Raw genomic sequence first — 16,696 nt, forward strand, 5'->3', positions numbered from 1 at the left:
CAGTATGGTGAGTCGTGGGCCCAGTCATGCCTACATCCCAGAAACATTAGCCTGGTGTCTCATCGAACAGCTGTAGCTATGGTTCAGCTATTTGTAAAAACATTAACGGGGGATGGCATCTGCCCAAAACACTAACAGCTAAAGATGTTTTGACTTAGGCAACATTAATGTCTATCTCTAACTATGTCTTTAAGAAAAGAAAGGTTGATTACAAACAGGACCATATTTTGCTTCGAAATGGAACCAGCAGTTAGCGAGCCAATGAGAGACCAAGTCGCACGGACTCATTTGACAGAGGACACTCCCAAAGCGAGTGCTGACATAGAAAAGGTTAACCAGAATCAGGTAAGGAGAAAGTTGACTTGTACATGCCAACAGGCTGATACTGTTTACCTGTGGGTGAAAAATTGTATTTGTACATGTATTAATCAATGTTGGGTATTTTTTAATATAAGATATATAGCTTTACTTAAGATGTGTCAGTTACTTATTGCTGTGTAACAATATCAGAGCACAATGGTTTAAAAGAACAACCATTTCTTTGCTTATGACTGTGGTTTGGGCTGAGGCCCCCTGGAGTGTTCTTGCGTGGTCTCCCATGGGCTCTTGCATGTAGTTGCAGTCACATGGGGACCCCTTGAAGCATATGTTGTTCCCAGGCAGCCTTGCTCACACCTCTGGTAGTAACTGGTGGCTGTCAACTGGGCACCTTACTGGCCTCCAGTAGACCAGGCTGGGCTTCCTAGTGGAATGGCAGCAGCTCTCCTGGGGGGGCGACAGCAGTATTTCTTAGGCCTAAGATTTAGTGTCCCAAGTCTCAGAGAGGACTTGAAGGAATTGTTGAGCCTGGTCATTGTCAGGCTTCCTGGAGATTCTTCCCATAAGTCTGCAAAGGTTTGCTTTGATTGATTCTTAATCAGTGTTGCACTTCAAAAATGTGGCTGGGCACGGTGTCTCACACCTGTAATCCCAACACTTTGGGAGGCCGAGACAGGTGGATCACCGGAGGTCAGGGATTTGAGACCAGCCAGGCCAACATGGTGAAACCCCATCTCTACTAAAAATACAAAAAATTAGCCAGATATGGTTTCAGACACCTGTAATCCCAGCCACTTAGGAGACAGACAGGAGAATCGCTTGAACCGGGAGGTGGAGGTTGCAGTGAGCCAAGATCACACCATTGCACTCCAGCCTGGGTGACAGAGTGAGACTCTGTCTCAAAAAAACAAAAACAAAAACAAAAACAAAAAAAACAACGTAATTACACCAAGACAAAATGTGTTTATATCAAATGTTAATAGGTTCAAGATCCCTAAGAGGTTATCATTGGCCATCAAATCACCTGTTTTTGGTGTAGAACTCAGAGTGAAGCCTCCTCTGGGCCTCTGTGGTTGAAGCCACTTGCCATCTGCAGTTCCTCATTTATGTGGGTTTTATTACTACTTGGCAGCCAGCAAGCAAATGTGGATTCCAATGGTTATAGCAAACTGCCATTTTCAGCTAGTTTCAAATTTTTGTGTCCTTCGAAATAACATTTTTTTTCTCTCATTGGTGGACTGATTTTATAAGAAGTAAAAGTTCTAAATTTAAACTACTAAAATAAAAAGAACACATTTGTCTTAACTTACGTATACATTCTGCATAAGACCTCTCTGAGAAAACGGTCCCACTGCTGACAACAAAGCAAAACAAGAAGAGTTGGAAAAACCCAATGCCCTAGACTATTCTGTTATCTCAAGATTCTATTGCAATTAGATTAGTTTGCCTAAATGGTTTTGTTTCTTTTTTTTCTTTTTCTTTTTTTTTTTTTTTTTTTTTTTTGAGATGGAGTCTGGCTCTGTTGCCCAGGCTGGAGTGCAGTAGCGTGATCTCAGCTCACTGCAGCCTCTGCCTCCCGGGTTCAAGCAATTCTCCCTCCTCAGCGTCCTGAGTATCTGGGACTATAGGCGCCTACCACCACACCTGGCTAATTTTTTGTACTTTCAGTAGAGACGGGGTTTCACCATGTTGGCCAGGCTGGTCTCAAACCCCTGACCTCAGGTGATCCACCTACCTCGGCCTCCCAAAGTATTGGGATTACAGGCATGAGCCACTGTGCTCAGCCCCTATTCTTAACACTGTCTCCAAGAGGTTGATCTTATAACTCACCTCAGTAACCCATTATGGAGTCTTGCTGTTTCCAGTCTTGAGTCTTACACTTAATTGTTAGTACATGTTCATTCTTGTCCACTGTGGCAGTGAGAAGTAAAAACTGGTCATGAAAAGTTTCATGTGATCTCCTCTAATCACATAGCATTACAGGTGTGATTAAAGACATCAGCCCATCACACATTTGACTTCCCTGGGGTAAAGGCCGGTTTGATTCCCATCACTACAAGGGTCTCCACAGAACAGCCATTAGCCCACTCATCCCAAACGTTATTGATAGAACATTTCAATATCATAAAATAATCCACGTCACATTGTCCAAGAGTAGCATAGTGATTAGTCACAATTAAAATCGTGAAATGAAATCGCACTGGACATAACAGCAAGGTTATTTGTTTTTGAAAAGATTAGCAACCTTTTGAAACACCTGTAACTAGAGATGCCAAATGAAATAAACAAGGCAGTCTGAAATCCTTCAGGATGCTTCCGACTGTCTCTGGGCTCAGCCAGACTTTTAGTAAACTGCAGAAACCCAGGTTGGGAAACAGGCAGCTCAGAATTATTCTAAATAGCTACAGTTTGCCTGTACAGCTGACTTGCAAGGAGGGAAGAAGAAAGGGATTGTTAGAAAAGGAATTGATGTGAGTTTTGTATTTAATTTGCCTATGACTTGAGGAAATATACATCTCAGTCAAGGTGCAACTCATGTAACCTGGTATGATTACATGTGTTTAGGAATAATCAGAATAAAACCTAGAAAAAAACAGGTTGGGAAGTTAGTTTGGGGTGGTAGAAGAATGGTGAGGCCGATTTTGTTAGTAGATTGCACATGGACAAATGGAGGTAAAGTACAGTGCCAGCTCCAGGTGGGCCTGGTGGAATCCGGTATGAGTGCCATTTCAGATGAGACACCTCAACTGGGAGAGAGGTGGATCTGGAGAGGATGTCTGGCCCTGGCATCCCTTGAGTCTCTGTCATAGCTCAGTTGTGTTGATGTTTAAGAAATAAGTAAGGAGATTTGTTTGTTTTTTAAATCTAGAACATAATTTCTTTAAGATCTTTCATTTCTACAAACCCAAGTTGGATTTACTGTATATGAGCTAAGGAAATCAGAGGTTGTCATCTTAAGGAGGCCCAGATACAGTTTTAGAAAGACCCTAGGGAGGAGGCATATCACAGGTCCTCCTTACAGACACCCGTAGCCAGCTTGTCTGGTGTGCAGCAGCCATAGTTTGGCATTGACATCCTGGAGTGAGGGTATTTAAGTGCCTGCATGTGCTACTCTGTCCTTTCATTATGCCCAGTCACCAGAGTTGGAATTACCCAAGGAATCGTGCATGTTGTGGAGGCTGAGACATAAACACCACGGCTCTCCCCATTTCTTCAACTTCCTTGCAGTTCGGAGGAGGGAAAGCAGAGCCCTGGGCTCATCCATCCTCACTGCAGCCCCACCAGGAGATCCCATCAAGGCGGTCTTAGATTTCTAGGCTGAGGCAAGAAGGGGTTGGGCAATGAGCCCAGAGTCACACAGCCCAGCCCTGTTGTGGCCAAAGAGGAAAAGGGACTGACTTTGTCCTGTGAGAATGGAGACTGCTTTCTTCTTTCTGATGTTTTCAGTGCAAGCTATCTGCTGCCAAATGGCTGCCTTTTTGTTTTGTTTTGTTTTTGTCCTTAGAGAAGCGCCCAGGCATCAGCTATCGGGAACAAGAAGGTATCACTGTTTTTGGGGGGGGTTTCTTTTTTCTTTGGTATTTTTTAGATTGTCCAGTTTTGGTCATAGGTGGTTTGATTTCCTTTCACTAAATACAAAGCATGAATCTTGTCATCAAACCCAACCAAAGTCAATCTCAGTGTCATTTGCTGTCTCTCTTCCCTCCTTACTGATCCCAGGAGAGAAGGTTGCACTAGTGATGGAACACCAGGATGATATAAAGCTTCCATGTTGGCTCAGGAAGAGTCCAAACAAACAAGTATATCTGCCATTGCAGTGGCTCATGATATGTAAGTCTGGACTCTGTATAGCTTCCAGTTCTCACTACGCTGGTCTTCCCCACCTTTCCTCTCTTTCAACAGGCCAAGAAATGCACAGTGATCGGGGGCTCTGGATTCCTGGGGCAGCACATGGTGGAGCAGTTGCTGGCAAGAGGATATGCTGTCAATGTATTTGATATCCAGCAAGGGTTTGATAATCCCCAGGTGCAATTCTTTCTGGGTGACCTCTGCAGCCGGCAGGTACTGGACCATGCAGCCTTGCTGATTTCCCACAAGCCCACGAAGGGAAACCACGATACTTCCCTTGCTCAGAGGCCAGCCAATTTGTTTGAAAAACAGTTGTTTCATTGTGAACATTTTCAAAGTTATAGGAAAGTACACCACATTCTTACTACTTAGAATGAATAACCATCATCTCTATCACAGCTACTCAGCTCTCTCCTGGTAGCACAAAAGCAGCTATGGTCAGCACTTAAGTGAACAAATAGATGTGGCTGTGTGCCACGGAAACTTGACTTCAAAAGCCATCCATGGGCTGTATTGTTCCAACTGCAAAACAAGTGTGAGTGCTGGGCCACAGGGTCTTGATTCTTTTAATTGAGATATAATTCATGTACCACAAATTTCACATTTTAAAAGTATGCAATTCAGTGATTTTTAGTACATCCACAAAGCTGTGCAACCGTCTCCCACGATCTAACTCCAGAATATTTTTATTACCCCAAAATGAAATCTTGTAGCCATTCCCTCTCTTACCCTCCCAACCCCTGGCAGCCACTCATCTGCTTCCCATCTCTATGGATTGGCCTCTTCTGGACATTTCATATAAACGGAATCATGTAATATTTGTACTTTTGTGCGTAACTTTTTTCACTTTGCATAATGTTTTCAAGCTTCATCCATGTTGTACAGGTATGAATATCTTGAATTTTATTAGATGGTGCCAAATGGCTCAACAAAGCTGCTATGTCAATTTTACCTCCACATCCACAGGGTGGCAGAAGCCCCATTGCTCCACATCCTTGCCAACACTGGGCATAACTGACTTTTTGGTGTTGCCATTCTGAGAAGTATGAAGTGGTGCTTCACTGATGTTCAGAGTCACATGTCCTCCCTGACCAAGTAACCAGCCGCTCTGCCACTGGGTGATCGGCTTTCAGGCTTCCTCCTGTGTGAAATGTTTGTCTGTGTCATTTGCCCCTTTGTCTTTGGGGTTACCTTTTCATCCCTGTTGATCTAGTGGGGATGCCAATCCTGTGCCCATTGTACTTATTATGGATGGCTTCCCTCAGCCTGTCACCGGGTCCTTATTCTTGGATTTGGTGTCATTCGCCATATGGTTTTTGTTGATGAAATATTAAGGCCATTGCTTCCACTGCAAAGTTATGGTTGTTTTCTCTCCCATGCTGCTCATACCTCCAGGCCTGGAGATGGGGTAGATATCTTCCATGCTCATCATTGCTGCCTCCGAACCATTCTCCCTCATGCTGCTCTAAGCCTCTCCAGCTTTGAAGAGGATACCCTCAGACTATGCAAACCCCGACACCCTTCCTTCCTTATGGTGGCCACCCACAGCCACCTGCTCCCCTTCCCGTGACTCCACTTCATTTCTCAGTGGTTTCAGTTCCTTTTTGGCATTATTATTGGTGAATTCAGTGTTCGTGTAGATGACCCTACCAGTGCCCTTGCCTCCCCCATCCTTGGCCTCCTCTCACCCAGTGATGTTGCCCTCCACTCCCCTGTAATCACCAGTAAGCATGTCCTCTCCTTCATCTCAGTTGCAGGCATTCTACTCTGTCGTTCTACTCCAGCTCCTCTCTGTCAAGCTCATGCCCTCTAGTGCCTCAGCTGTCCCGATTCCTTAACCCCACGCAGACATCCAGCCATGCCTACTATGGCTCAGCCTATTCGTGCCTCACTGCCTTTAGTTCCCTGGTCCACTTGTTCACTTGCATAGTCTTCACCCTCTTCCCCTTTCTCTTTTGGTTGTATGTATCCATAAAGTTTCTCCAGAGAAACAACCAGCAGGGGGGTGTGTGGAGAAGGGCAGGGAGAGAGATGGGTGGGTGAGGGAGAAAGCGAGATTGAGATTTAATTCACGGAATTGGTTTACATGATTGTGGGGGCTGACTGGGCAAGTCTGAAATTTGTAGGGCAGACCCGAAAGTCAGGCAGGAATTAACACTGTGGTCCCACACTAGAGTTTCTTCTTACAGAAACCTCAGTTTCACTTTTAAGGTCTTTGAACTGAGTGTATACTGCCTGTCCAGAGTATCAAGGGTAATCTCCTTAATTAAAGTCAGCTGGTTGTAGATGTCAACCACAGCTACAAAATACCTCTATAGAAACACCTACACTCGTGTTTAATGGAGTCACCGGGGACTAGAGCCTGGCCCAGGTGGCAAATAAATGCGGCCACCACAGTGTACTTCACATTGTAACCCCCACCCTGGTTAAATCTTGCCTTGTGCATGGCCATGGGCCTCAAGCAGACCCTTGGTACCACCGAGCACCACCATCTCCACAAACCTGCCCACATCCACGTCTCCACTCAGCCTCCCCTGCTGTTCCCGAAGATGCCTCATCCCCACCAAAACACCCATCCTGGTGCCAGCCAGAAGCCACCTCCTCTTCCCTACCCAGTCACTGCCTCCAGGGACCTTGAGGCAGCTGTATCCGGTAGTTGAATCTCAGACCTCCTCTGACTTGACCCTTTAGCAGCATCTGATGCTTTCTTTGCTTGCCTTCTAAGACGCCACCTCACTCATTTCTCCTCCTGCCTCACTGATTGTCTGCTGATCACTGTCATTTCTAAACTTTGCAGGCTCCAGGACTTACTCTCTTTTCTTCTCCAAGTTTAGACGGTGTCCCAGTGACTCCATCCCATCTCATGGATTAATTACTGTCTAGAAGCTGATGGGCTCCCTGCTTGTTATCTCCAACCCCTAGCTCTCTCAGGTGTGTGTGTATGTGTGTATGTATATGTGTGTGTATATATGTGTATATATGTATATATGTATGTGTATATGTGTGTATATGTGTGTATATGTATACATATGTGTGTATATATGTATGTGTATATATGTGTATATATGTGTGTGTATATATGTGTGTATATGTGTGTGTATATATGTATATATGTATGTGTATATATGTATATATGTGTGTGTATATGTGTGTGTGTGTGTGTGTATTTCTCTAGCTGCCTGCTGGACATCCCTGCTTGGATACCTCATGGACACTTCAAGCTTGCTACATCCAAAATTAAGCTCCTGGTTGCCTGATGCAAGCCTCTCCCCTACCACAGCAAAACTACTTCTGCTAAGTCTTCTCCATCTCCATAAATGGCCTACTCTGCTTTTCTAGTTCCATCAACCAAAAAGCTTAGATTCATCCCTGCCTGATTCCTTTCTCTCTCATGCCCTTCATCCCATCCATCAGGAAATCTTGTTGACTCCACTCAGCATAGATCCCCAATCCAGCAACTTCTCACCCCTTCCGTTGCTGCCACCCTGGTGCAAGCCACCATCACTCTCTCACCTAGATGTTAGAGGGACTCTTAATGGATAAATCAGATCACACCACCCTCTGTACAAAAGCCTCCAGTGGCGTCCAGTCCTGTGTCGAGCAAACAAAGGCGTCTGTAATCACCCATGAGGCCCTGCACCGCACATCCCTACTACCTGTCCGGCCCACTTTCTCCCACACCCGCCTCATGCTCTGCCCCAGGCACACTGGCCACCAGCCAAGTTTCTGCCTCAGGACCTTTACACTTGGTGTCCTTTCTGTCAGGAATGCGCTTCCTGACCCACAGAACTTGCTCCCTAACTTCCTGTAAATCTCCAACCACCCTGTGCTAAGGAACAAGCCCCCGCTGGTCTCCCTTACTGTACTCTAGTTTCTGCATAACACCTGCCAGTACGGACATCCTCTAGATTTACTTGTTTATTTGCTTATTTGTCCTGATGAAAACATGATTGACCATGAGCGGATACAGAGCAGAGGAGATCTCTGAAATGTGTCCTCTCTACCATAGAATGTAAGCTCCATGAAAGCAGGAATTTTGTTTTTTGATCACTGCTTTGTCCCCTCAAAGGAGATGAGAATCCTTAGCAAGCTTTAACTTCTCTCCAAAAGGCTCCCCAGCTGCCATGCTGTTGTTGCTAGTATATTATTTCCAGCTTTCCTTGCGTACACATTTCAAGGGAGACCCTCCAGCATGCCATGTTGTTCTCCAGCTACACTCAGCTGCTCAACTGCCAGCATGGAGAAGGGGCAAGTTGCATTTAACCAGGGTTGGAGCTTGCTAGACAAATTTAATAAAGGGAGAGGGGAACGAGGCAAAGGTGGTACAGGTGGAGCATGAAATCTAAGCTAAGTCCAAGGTGGATGTGATGCGGGTGAAAGACATGGGAGGAAAGGACTTATTTTATTTTTATTTTTTTAGACAGAGTCTTGCTCTGTTACCCAGACTGCGGCACAATTTAAGCTCACTGTAACCTCCGCCTCCCAGGTTCAAGCGATTCTCCTGCCTCAGCCTCCTTCATAGCTGGGATTACAGGTGCCCAACACTACGCCCAGCTAATTTTTGTATTTTTAGTAAAGACAGGGTTTCTCCATGTTGGCCAGGCTGGTCTTGAACTCCTGATATCAGGTGATCCACCCGCCTGGGCCTCCCAAAGTGCTGGGATTACAGGCATGAGCCACTGCGCCCAGCTGGGAAGGACTTTTAAAATGTACTTTCACCTGGGTGTGGTGGTATGCACTTGTAGTCCCCCAGCTATTTGGAAGGCCAAGGTGGGAGGATCACTTGAGGCCAGGAGTTCAAGACTAGCCTGGACAACATAACAAGACCCCCATTTCTTTTTTTTAAAAAATGTGTTTTTATAGTCAGTGGAGAGAGACAGATGTACGTACATATAGATGAAGTTTATGTATATATAGTTGTATAGTTTTATATACACAGTATGTATGACATAACCCCTTTTTTTTTTTTTTTTTTTTTTTTTTTGAGACGGAGTCTCGCTCTGTCGCCCAGGCTAGAGTGCAGTGGCTCAATCTTGGCTCACTGCAAACTCTGCCTCCTGGGTTCAAGAAATTCTGCCTCAGCCTCCCAAATAGCTGAGATTACAGGCCCCCGCCACCACTCACGGCTAATTTTTATATTCTTAGTAGAGACAGGGTTTCACCATGTTGGCCAGGCTGGTCTTGAACTCCTCATATCAGGTGATCTGCCCGCCTTGGCCTCCCAAAGTGCTGGGATTACAGGCGTGAGCCACCATTGCCACCATGCCCGGCTCGTAACACTTTTTAAAGTCACCCCAGTCTTGTGCATCTTCTGTTGCTGACAGGAAGTCTGCTCTCAAGCTGGTCGTTGTTCCTTTGTAGGTTGACTGGCTTTCCCTCTCATGGCTTTTGGGATTTTATTTTTTATCATTTATTGTCTATAGAGAATATATCAGGGCCTGAGTTTTAGTTTTGATTTCAAATCTTACTCAACACCTGGTAGGCCTTTGCAGTCTGAAGATGAATGTCTTTCCTCATTTCTGGAAAATTCTTCAAAGATTAACTGTACCCCTCTTCTCTCTTTTCTCTCTTTCTGGAAGCCGTGCTGGACATATGGTGGTCTTTCATTGTATTATCTGTCTCTTATCCTCTCTTTCTTGCATTCCTTCTCTTTCTCTTTTTGTATTGTTTCATTGGAGATTTCCTCCTCTCCTCATCTGCTCATGGCCAATCATGTTTCACCTGTATTCCCCCTCAGATGATGTTGAAGTCAGTCCTAGACATCATATCATTTTATCTGTAAATATTTCAGTATTTGTCCCTAAAAGATAAGGATTATTTTTTAAAACATTGACAGTAGTTCCTTAGTATCTAGCCAGTATTCAGATATCCCTGAATGTCTTATAAATGTTTTTATATTATTGTTTTTCCAAATAAGGAACCAAGCAAGGTCAGTACTATGGATTTGATTGAAATATATAGCTCTCTTTTAATTTACAATTCCCTTCATCTTTTTAAACTTCAGTCTATTTATTGAATAACTGATGTTTAGTAGAAACCATGTTTATGGTGCTGTAGTATTTCCCACAGTCTGGGTTTTGCTGATTACATCCCCATTGCATTTAACATGCCCTTCTGTCCTCCAGTATTTTCTGTATACTGGTAGATCTGGGATGGCGCTGTCCATTAAGGCAGCCATTAGCCACATGCAACTGCTGGGCACTTAAAATGTGGCGAGTCAGAATTGAGAGGCACTGTAAGTGTAAAGTCCACACCAGATTTCAAAAACCATGTACAGAAAAAAGGAATGTAACTATCTCATTAAAGTTAATTTCACCTTTTTCTTTTTACTTACTCCAAACTTTAAAGTCACTGTGACTTTTATTATGTTTCTACTGGGCTAAAGATTTGATCGGACTCTGGTTCAGTTTTTCCCTCTGGGGTATTATTACTTCTGATACTCCAATAGTAATAAGCATGCCTGGTGCTCAGATTTGGGTTTCTGTATACCATTTCCCATAAAAGGAACTAGGGCTTCTTGGGAAAATTTCTCATTCTAGAACCCTAGGGCAAGGGCAGTACAAAATGAGTCTGGGACATTTTCTTAGCACAAAATGAATGAGGGCATGTCAAGAAGATATAAGTGCCAACTTGAAGGGCTTCCACTGGCCAAATTTGGGACATTTTGAGCGTTTGAGCCTCACAAAACATAACAGTAGTGGATGACAATGCATTTTGATTTCAAAAAGAATCCATGGGCCGGGTGCAGGGCTCACGCCTGCAATCCCAGCACTTTGGGAGGCCGAGGCGGGCAGATCACCTGAGGTCAGAAGTTCGAGACCAGCCTGGCCAACACGGTGAAACCCCATCTCTACTAAAATACAAAAAAACCGGGCGTGGTGGCATACGCCTGTAATCCCACCTACTTGTGAGACTGAGGCAGGAGAATTGCTTGAGCCTGGGAGGCGGAGGTTGCAGTGAGCCTAGGTCGTGCCAGTGCACTCCAGTCTTGCCGACAGAGCAAGACAATGTCTCAAAAAAAATAAAATAAAAAAGAATCCATGGGTCTATAGAAATACTGAAAAGAACAATTGGAATCAGGGAGAAGGGGAAGCTCTACAGAGGAATGCCAACTAATAACTATAAAGGCCATGAATTAAAAGGCTGGACGGCTAGACTTAGAATGTCACCTTTTTTTTTTTTTTTTTTTTTTTTTTTTTTTTTGAGACTGAGTCTCACTCTGTCGCCCAGGCTGGAGTGCAGTGGCAAGATCTCAGCTCACTGCAAGCTCCGCCTCCCGGGTTTACGCCATTCTCCTGCCTCAGCCTCCTGAGTAGCTGGGACTACAGGCACCCACCACCATGCCTGGCTAGTTTTTTTTTTGTTTTTTTTTTTTTGTTTTTTTTTTAGTAGAGACGGGGTTTCACCGTGTTAGCCAGGATGGTCTCCATCTCCTGACCTCGTGATCCGCCCGTCTCGGCCTCCCAAAGTGCTGGGATTACAGGCTTGAGCCACCGCGCCCGGCCAGAATGTCACCATTTTATACTCAGTATATTGATTATTGTTCCAGGCAGAGACTATCAATAAATAATGAGGTTAATTGGTAGAATTAACATGCTGCAGATTACTTATCAATGCAAGGGAAAAGGTACCTTTTCGATGGCTGGAATCTGTCAGCCATCGTCATCACCACATGCTCCAACTTAATATCACCAAGAGTGGGACAAACTTCCACCTCCTGAGGTAATTCCCTGAGAAGGACACACCACCTCTGATGTGGTATTCTTACCAAAACCATTAAACCTGAATCTAATCTTGAGGAAACAGACTAATCCAAACTGAAGGACAGTCTATAAAATAACCAACCCGAACCCTTGAAAAATGGCAGCATTAAAATAAGACAGAAAAGATGGGAATTTGTTTCAGATTAAAAGAGATGGAAGAGACATGAGGACTAAATACTACATGTCATGCACAATTGGATCCTGGACCCCAAAAGGCTATAAAAGAGATTGTTGGGACAATTGGGGGAATTTGAATACAGACTAATTATTGGATAAGAATATCATATCATGTTAAGTTTCTTGAGTGTGATCATTGTTTTATGGTTATTTAGGAGAATGCTTTTGTTTTTAGGAGACACCTGGTGAAGCGTTTAGAGGCAGCATGATGCCTGCAACTTACTTGACTCATTTCAAGAAAAATATATGATTGTGTGTATGTAGAGAGAGAGAATTGTGGCAAAATATTAATTGGCACATGTCATAATTGTCTTTTGGTGACAAGCGTGAATCATACTTAGATCCTATTAATTAAGGTTTGACAAAATGGTGACATGCTATTAGTCTTCATTTAGTAGCTCTAATCTTTATACCTTATGCAGAATAAATATTTGGTTCTTTCCCTTTATTTACCAGTTTCAGAAAGAATTTTTATTCTTACTTGTGGTCAAGCTGTCCATTTTTTGCCCAGTGGGAACCTCTTCAGGTTGGCACTTGAGTGCTTTGAACATGACCCCAGTAGTATTAGCTAGCTGGCGTCCTCACTCTCTGGCACAAGGTGTGCCTGGTTCATCTTGTGTATTTCCTGTCCCAGATCTGCAATCAGCCATTTCTCTCAGGAGCTCTTGTTCCTTTTAGCAGTAAATCAAACAGACCTGTTTTAAAAATCCCTTTCAGGTTCCCGTATCGTGTCTAGTTTCACAGGAAGGAATATGCCTGTTTATTGGCTATTTACTGTCTTTAATGGTGTGGAACTTTTTCATATGATTCATAATTTCTATCTGAGTTCACCTTCCTGGGGAGTTTTACCCACTAGGTGCCTGCCCTGAACCACCCAAAAGGGTGTTGCCTCTGTGTGGATCCCACAGGCTTCTCATGCCCCAAACCCCTTTTGATTGGGGTCTAGTTAGTAGGGAGAAGGTGATTAAAGGGACAACTTGGTTTCCATCCCATGTACTTCAGTATCATTGATTCTTTTATGAGAATGTATTTCCATATTGATTATAGAATTATGAGACAAGGAACCTACAAGCCACAGGTTGGAGAGTGAAAACGTGGGAATGCCATTGATCTGTCCAAGCAGGAATGATTATTTTGTCTTTGTTTGCTTTTCCAGGATCTGTACCCAGCTCTGAAAGGTGTAAACACAGTTTTCCACTGTGCGTCACCCCCAGCATCCAGTAACAACAAGGAACTCTTTTATAGAGTGAATTACTTTGGCACCAAGAATGTCATTGAAACTTGCAAAGAGGCTGGGGTTCAGGTAAGGGGAAAACAAGTGAGTGCTGTCAGGAGCGTGTGATAGCCCTTTCTAAGGGTGTAAGGTCGTAGTTATTGCAGTCTCCCTGGGCCTAGGCTGGGTTGCTTCTTCAAGTGTTGGGAAGATCTTAGAAATTACCTTGGAGTCACTGGGGATCATGAAGGTCTGCTTGCCAAGGCCGATTTGAGATGTAATATTCTAACTGCACACAAATAGAACATCTGAGGACCTCAAGGCTATTAGCCTTCAGTTAAAGAGCTGCAGAACTTAGACATTGCTTATATTTTTATTGTGATAAAATATATATCACATACAATTTACCATCCTAACCATTTTTAAGTGCAGAGTTCAATGGCATTAAGCATACTCACAATGTTGTACAGCCATTACCACCATCCATCTCTAAACCTTTTTGTTCTTCCCTAATAAAAACTCTATACCCATTAAACAGCAACTCCCCAATCTCCCTTCCCCACCCAGCCCCTGGCAACCACCCTTCTACTTTCTGTCTCTGGGGGTTTGACAACTATAGGGACCTCACAAAAGTGGACTCATAGTATTTGTCCTTTTGTGTCTGGCTTATTTCACCGAGCATGATGTCCTCAGGGGTCATCCATGTTGTAGCATGTGTTGGAATGTCCTTCCTTTTTAAGGCAGAATAATATTTCATTGTATGGATGGACCACATTTTGTTTATTCATTCAGCCATCAATGGACGTCTGTGTTGTCTTCACCTTTTGGCAATTGTAAACATTAGTGCTGTGATCACAAGTGTACAAATATCTGTTCAAGTCCCTGTTTTCAATTCTTTTGAGCATATACCCAGAAGTAGGGTTGCTAGATCATATACTAGTTCTATGTTTAACCTTTTGAGGAACCACCACATTGTTTTCCAGACCTTACTTATATTTTAAAAGAAAAGCAAACTGTGTTTACCCTTAGCCAATGAAATCTGTTATAACTCAGGCCTGAGGGGATACAAATTTCTACCCATTGAAGCTTGCTGCATTGTTACCAATCCTGGTTCTTAGAATTGTCTTTATAGGACTCCAGCCACTGGCTAAAAGAGTTCCCTGTCAGCTCAGCATCCTGTCCCTCACAGGGACGCATGCCACAGGTACTGCATAAATTAAGAGAAAAGATTGAAGCAAGCCAGGGGGTTCCTCTCCCAGCAACCTCTCCTGGCACTGTTGGCTGGTCCCCAGCATCCTCAACCAGCCCAGCAGGGTTGGAGCTCTTCTGGGCTTGAACCCTGGAAAAGATCAGTTATAACTGACCCCTAGCAGTTGACAAGATGCTTTGCCCTGCTGCAGTTATCACCTAATTAGCTCCTCCGTAGGTGACCAGGGGCTAAACGATGTCTCTTTGCCAGTAAAGGGGAGAGGTGGGGCCAAAGCGGATTCTCCGAGTCCCAGACTCTGCGCTCCGTCATGCTCATGTAACTGGAGCCCTGGGAGGGGCCCTGCTGCTCTTTGTTAAATGGAAGGTTCCTGGCATACAAAAAGATTTGCGCCCCAGGTGTGGCAGCTCACACATGTAATCTCAGCGCTTTGGGAGGCCAAGGCAGGAAGATCACTTGAGCGCAGGAGTTCAAGACCAGCCTGAGCAACATAGCAATGCCCCACCTCTCCAAAAAATTTTAAAAGCCAGGTGTGGTGGTATGCACCTGTAGCCTCAACTGTTTCGGGACGCTGAGGCAGGAGGATCACTTGAGCCCAGGATTTTCAGGCTGCAGTGAGCTATGATCCCAACACTACACCCCAGCCTAGGCAACAGAGCAAGACCTTGTCTCTTAAAAATAAATAAATAAAATAAACAGGATTTGAGAATAAAACAGCACCTCTCCACTCACCACAGTATTTAAGTAACAACATTACTGGTGTGTGTAATGTGTGCCCATCCTCGTTGCCATTGCTCTCCTCTTTTAGCCATGGGTAGCAATTCTGAATTTGGATTTATTTCCATTTGCTCCATGTGTAACCAATATAAGGTATTGGATTGCATGTTATAAGATTTTATAAAATGGTATCTTATTGAACAGATCCTCCTGCAACTTGCTTTTTTCTCCAATGTTATGTTTTTCTTTATTCATCTTGGCGTATGTAACTGGTTCATTTACTGAAGGGGCAGAGCGGCTTAGTATGTAAGAGTGCAGAAAGCGATTGCCGTGTTGTACTGAAGGAACATTTCCCAACACTGAGATCAAAAGATTATTTAATGTACTTTTTTCTCAAAGGTTTTAAGTGTTGCTTTCCACATTTAAGTCTTTAATCCACCAGGAATTTATGTTTGCATATGGTGTGAGATAGAGATCTAACTTTTTTCCATGTGTATAACCAGTTCAGTGCCATTTATTGCATAATCCGTCTTTCTGCATTGCTGCACACCATCTGCAGCATGTCTTAGGTGTTTGTGTCTTACATGGGCCTGTTCCCAGGCTCTCCCCTCTGCCCCATTGATCTCCCTGTCTGCCCATGCAGAGAGGCTCTGCCTTTTTAGGATAAGTCTCAGTGTACGGTAGATAAATCACCCCCCCAACCAATTTCTTCAAACTTTACTTGGCTATTCTGAGCCCTTTGTTCTTCTACATATATTTGGCTTACCCAGTTCCTTGCTAAAGCCAGCTGAGACTGCTATTGTAATTGCATTGAACTTGTAGGTAATTTTGGAGAGAATTGACATCTTTCCCATATCGAGTGTTGCTGTCCATAAATATGGGATATTTTTCTGTTTATCTTGCTCTTTAATGTCTTCAATAGAGTTTTATACTTTACTTTGTAAAGATTTTGCATATCTCGTTAAATTTATTTGTATGTACTTCATTTTTTGTTATTTAATAACTTTATATTACATTTCCAATTACTGCTAATATATAAGACTAGTTAATTTTTGTATATTGATTTTTAATTCAGCAACTTTGCCGAACTCTAATATTTTCTACATATTTGCCTGTTTTCTGTGTAGATTTTTCTGTCATCTGCAAGTGATGGAAGTTCAGTTTCTTTTCAAATCATTATAAATTCTTGTTTATCTTACTCTACCACTCTGGCTAGAGCTTCCCATACAATGTTGAATAAGAGTGGGAACGATATGATTCATGCTAATGGTGTCCGGTGTTGGATGAACTGTTCTTAACCAGCAGGCTGGATGCTGGGGACCCACATAAGAGAGCATCTTCCTTTAGAATAGCATTTCTTAAGAGGTCGTGTGGTGTGTGTATTCCTATGTGTGTTCGCATGGCCAGGTCACTGTCAGAATAGCCCGTGATCTTTTTCAAACAGACATCTTC

The 16,696-nt window shown here is 43.6% G+C and overlaps 1 protein-coding gene across 15 annotated transcripts in view; it reads left to right on the forward strand.

Moving 5' to 3' along the window:
- The window catches only part of NSDHL (NAD(P) dependent 3-beta-hydroxysteroid dehydrogenase NSDHL), a 35,515-nt gene that overhangs the window by 11,650 nt on the left and 7,169 nt on the right, over positions 1-16,696 (forward strand). For all 15 annotated transcript variants that reach the window (XM_015444161.2, XM_074028924.1, XM_065538351.1 and 12 more), the window contains 3 exons: positions 195-345; positions 4,222-4,380; positions 13,264-13,410. In XM_015444161.2, the coding sequence (XP_015299647.1) occupies positions 238-345; positions 4,222-4,380; positions 13,264-13,410 (414 nt within the window). In that variant the 5' untranslated portion in view covers positions 195-237. The remainder of the gene's footprint in view (positions 1-194; positions 346-4,221; positions 4,381-13,263; positions 13,411-16,696) is intronic.

The sequence above is a fragment of the Macaca fascicularis genome, chromosome X, assembly GCF_037993035.2.
Source record: "Macaca fascicularis isolate 582-1 chromosome X, T2T-MFA8v1.1".
NCBI classification, from domain to species: domain Eukaryota; kingdom Metazoa; phylum Chordata; class Mammalia; order Primates; family Cercopithecidae; genus Macaca; species Macaca fascicularis.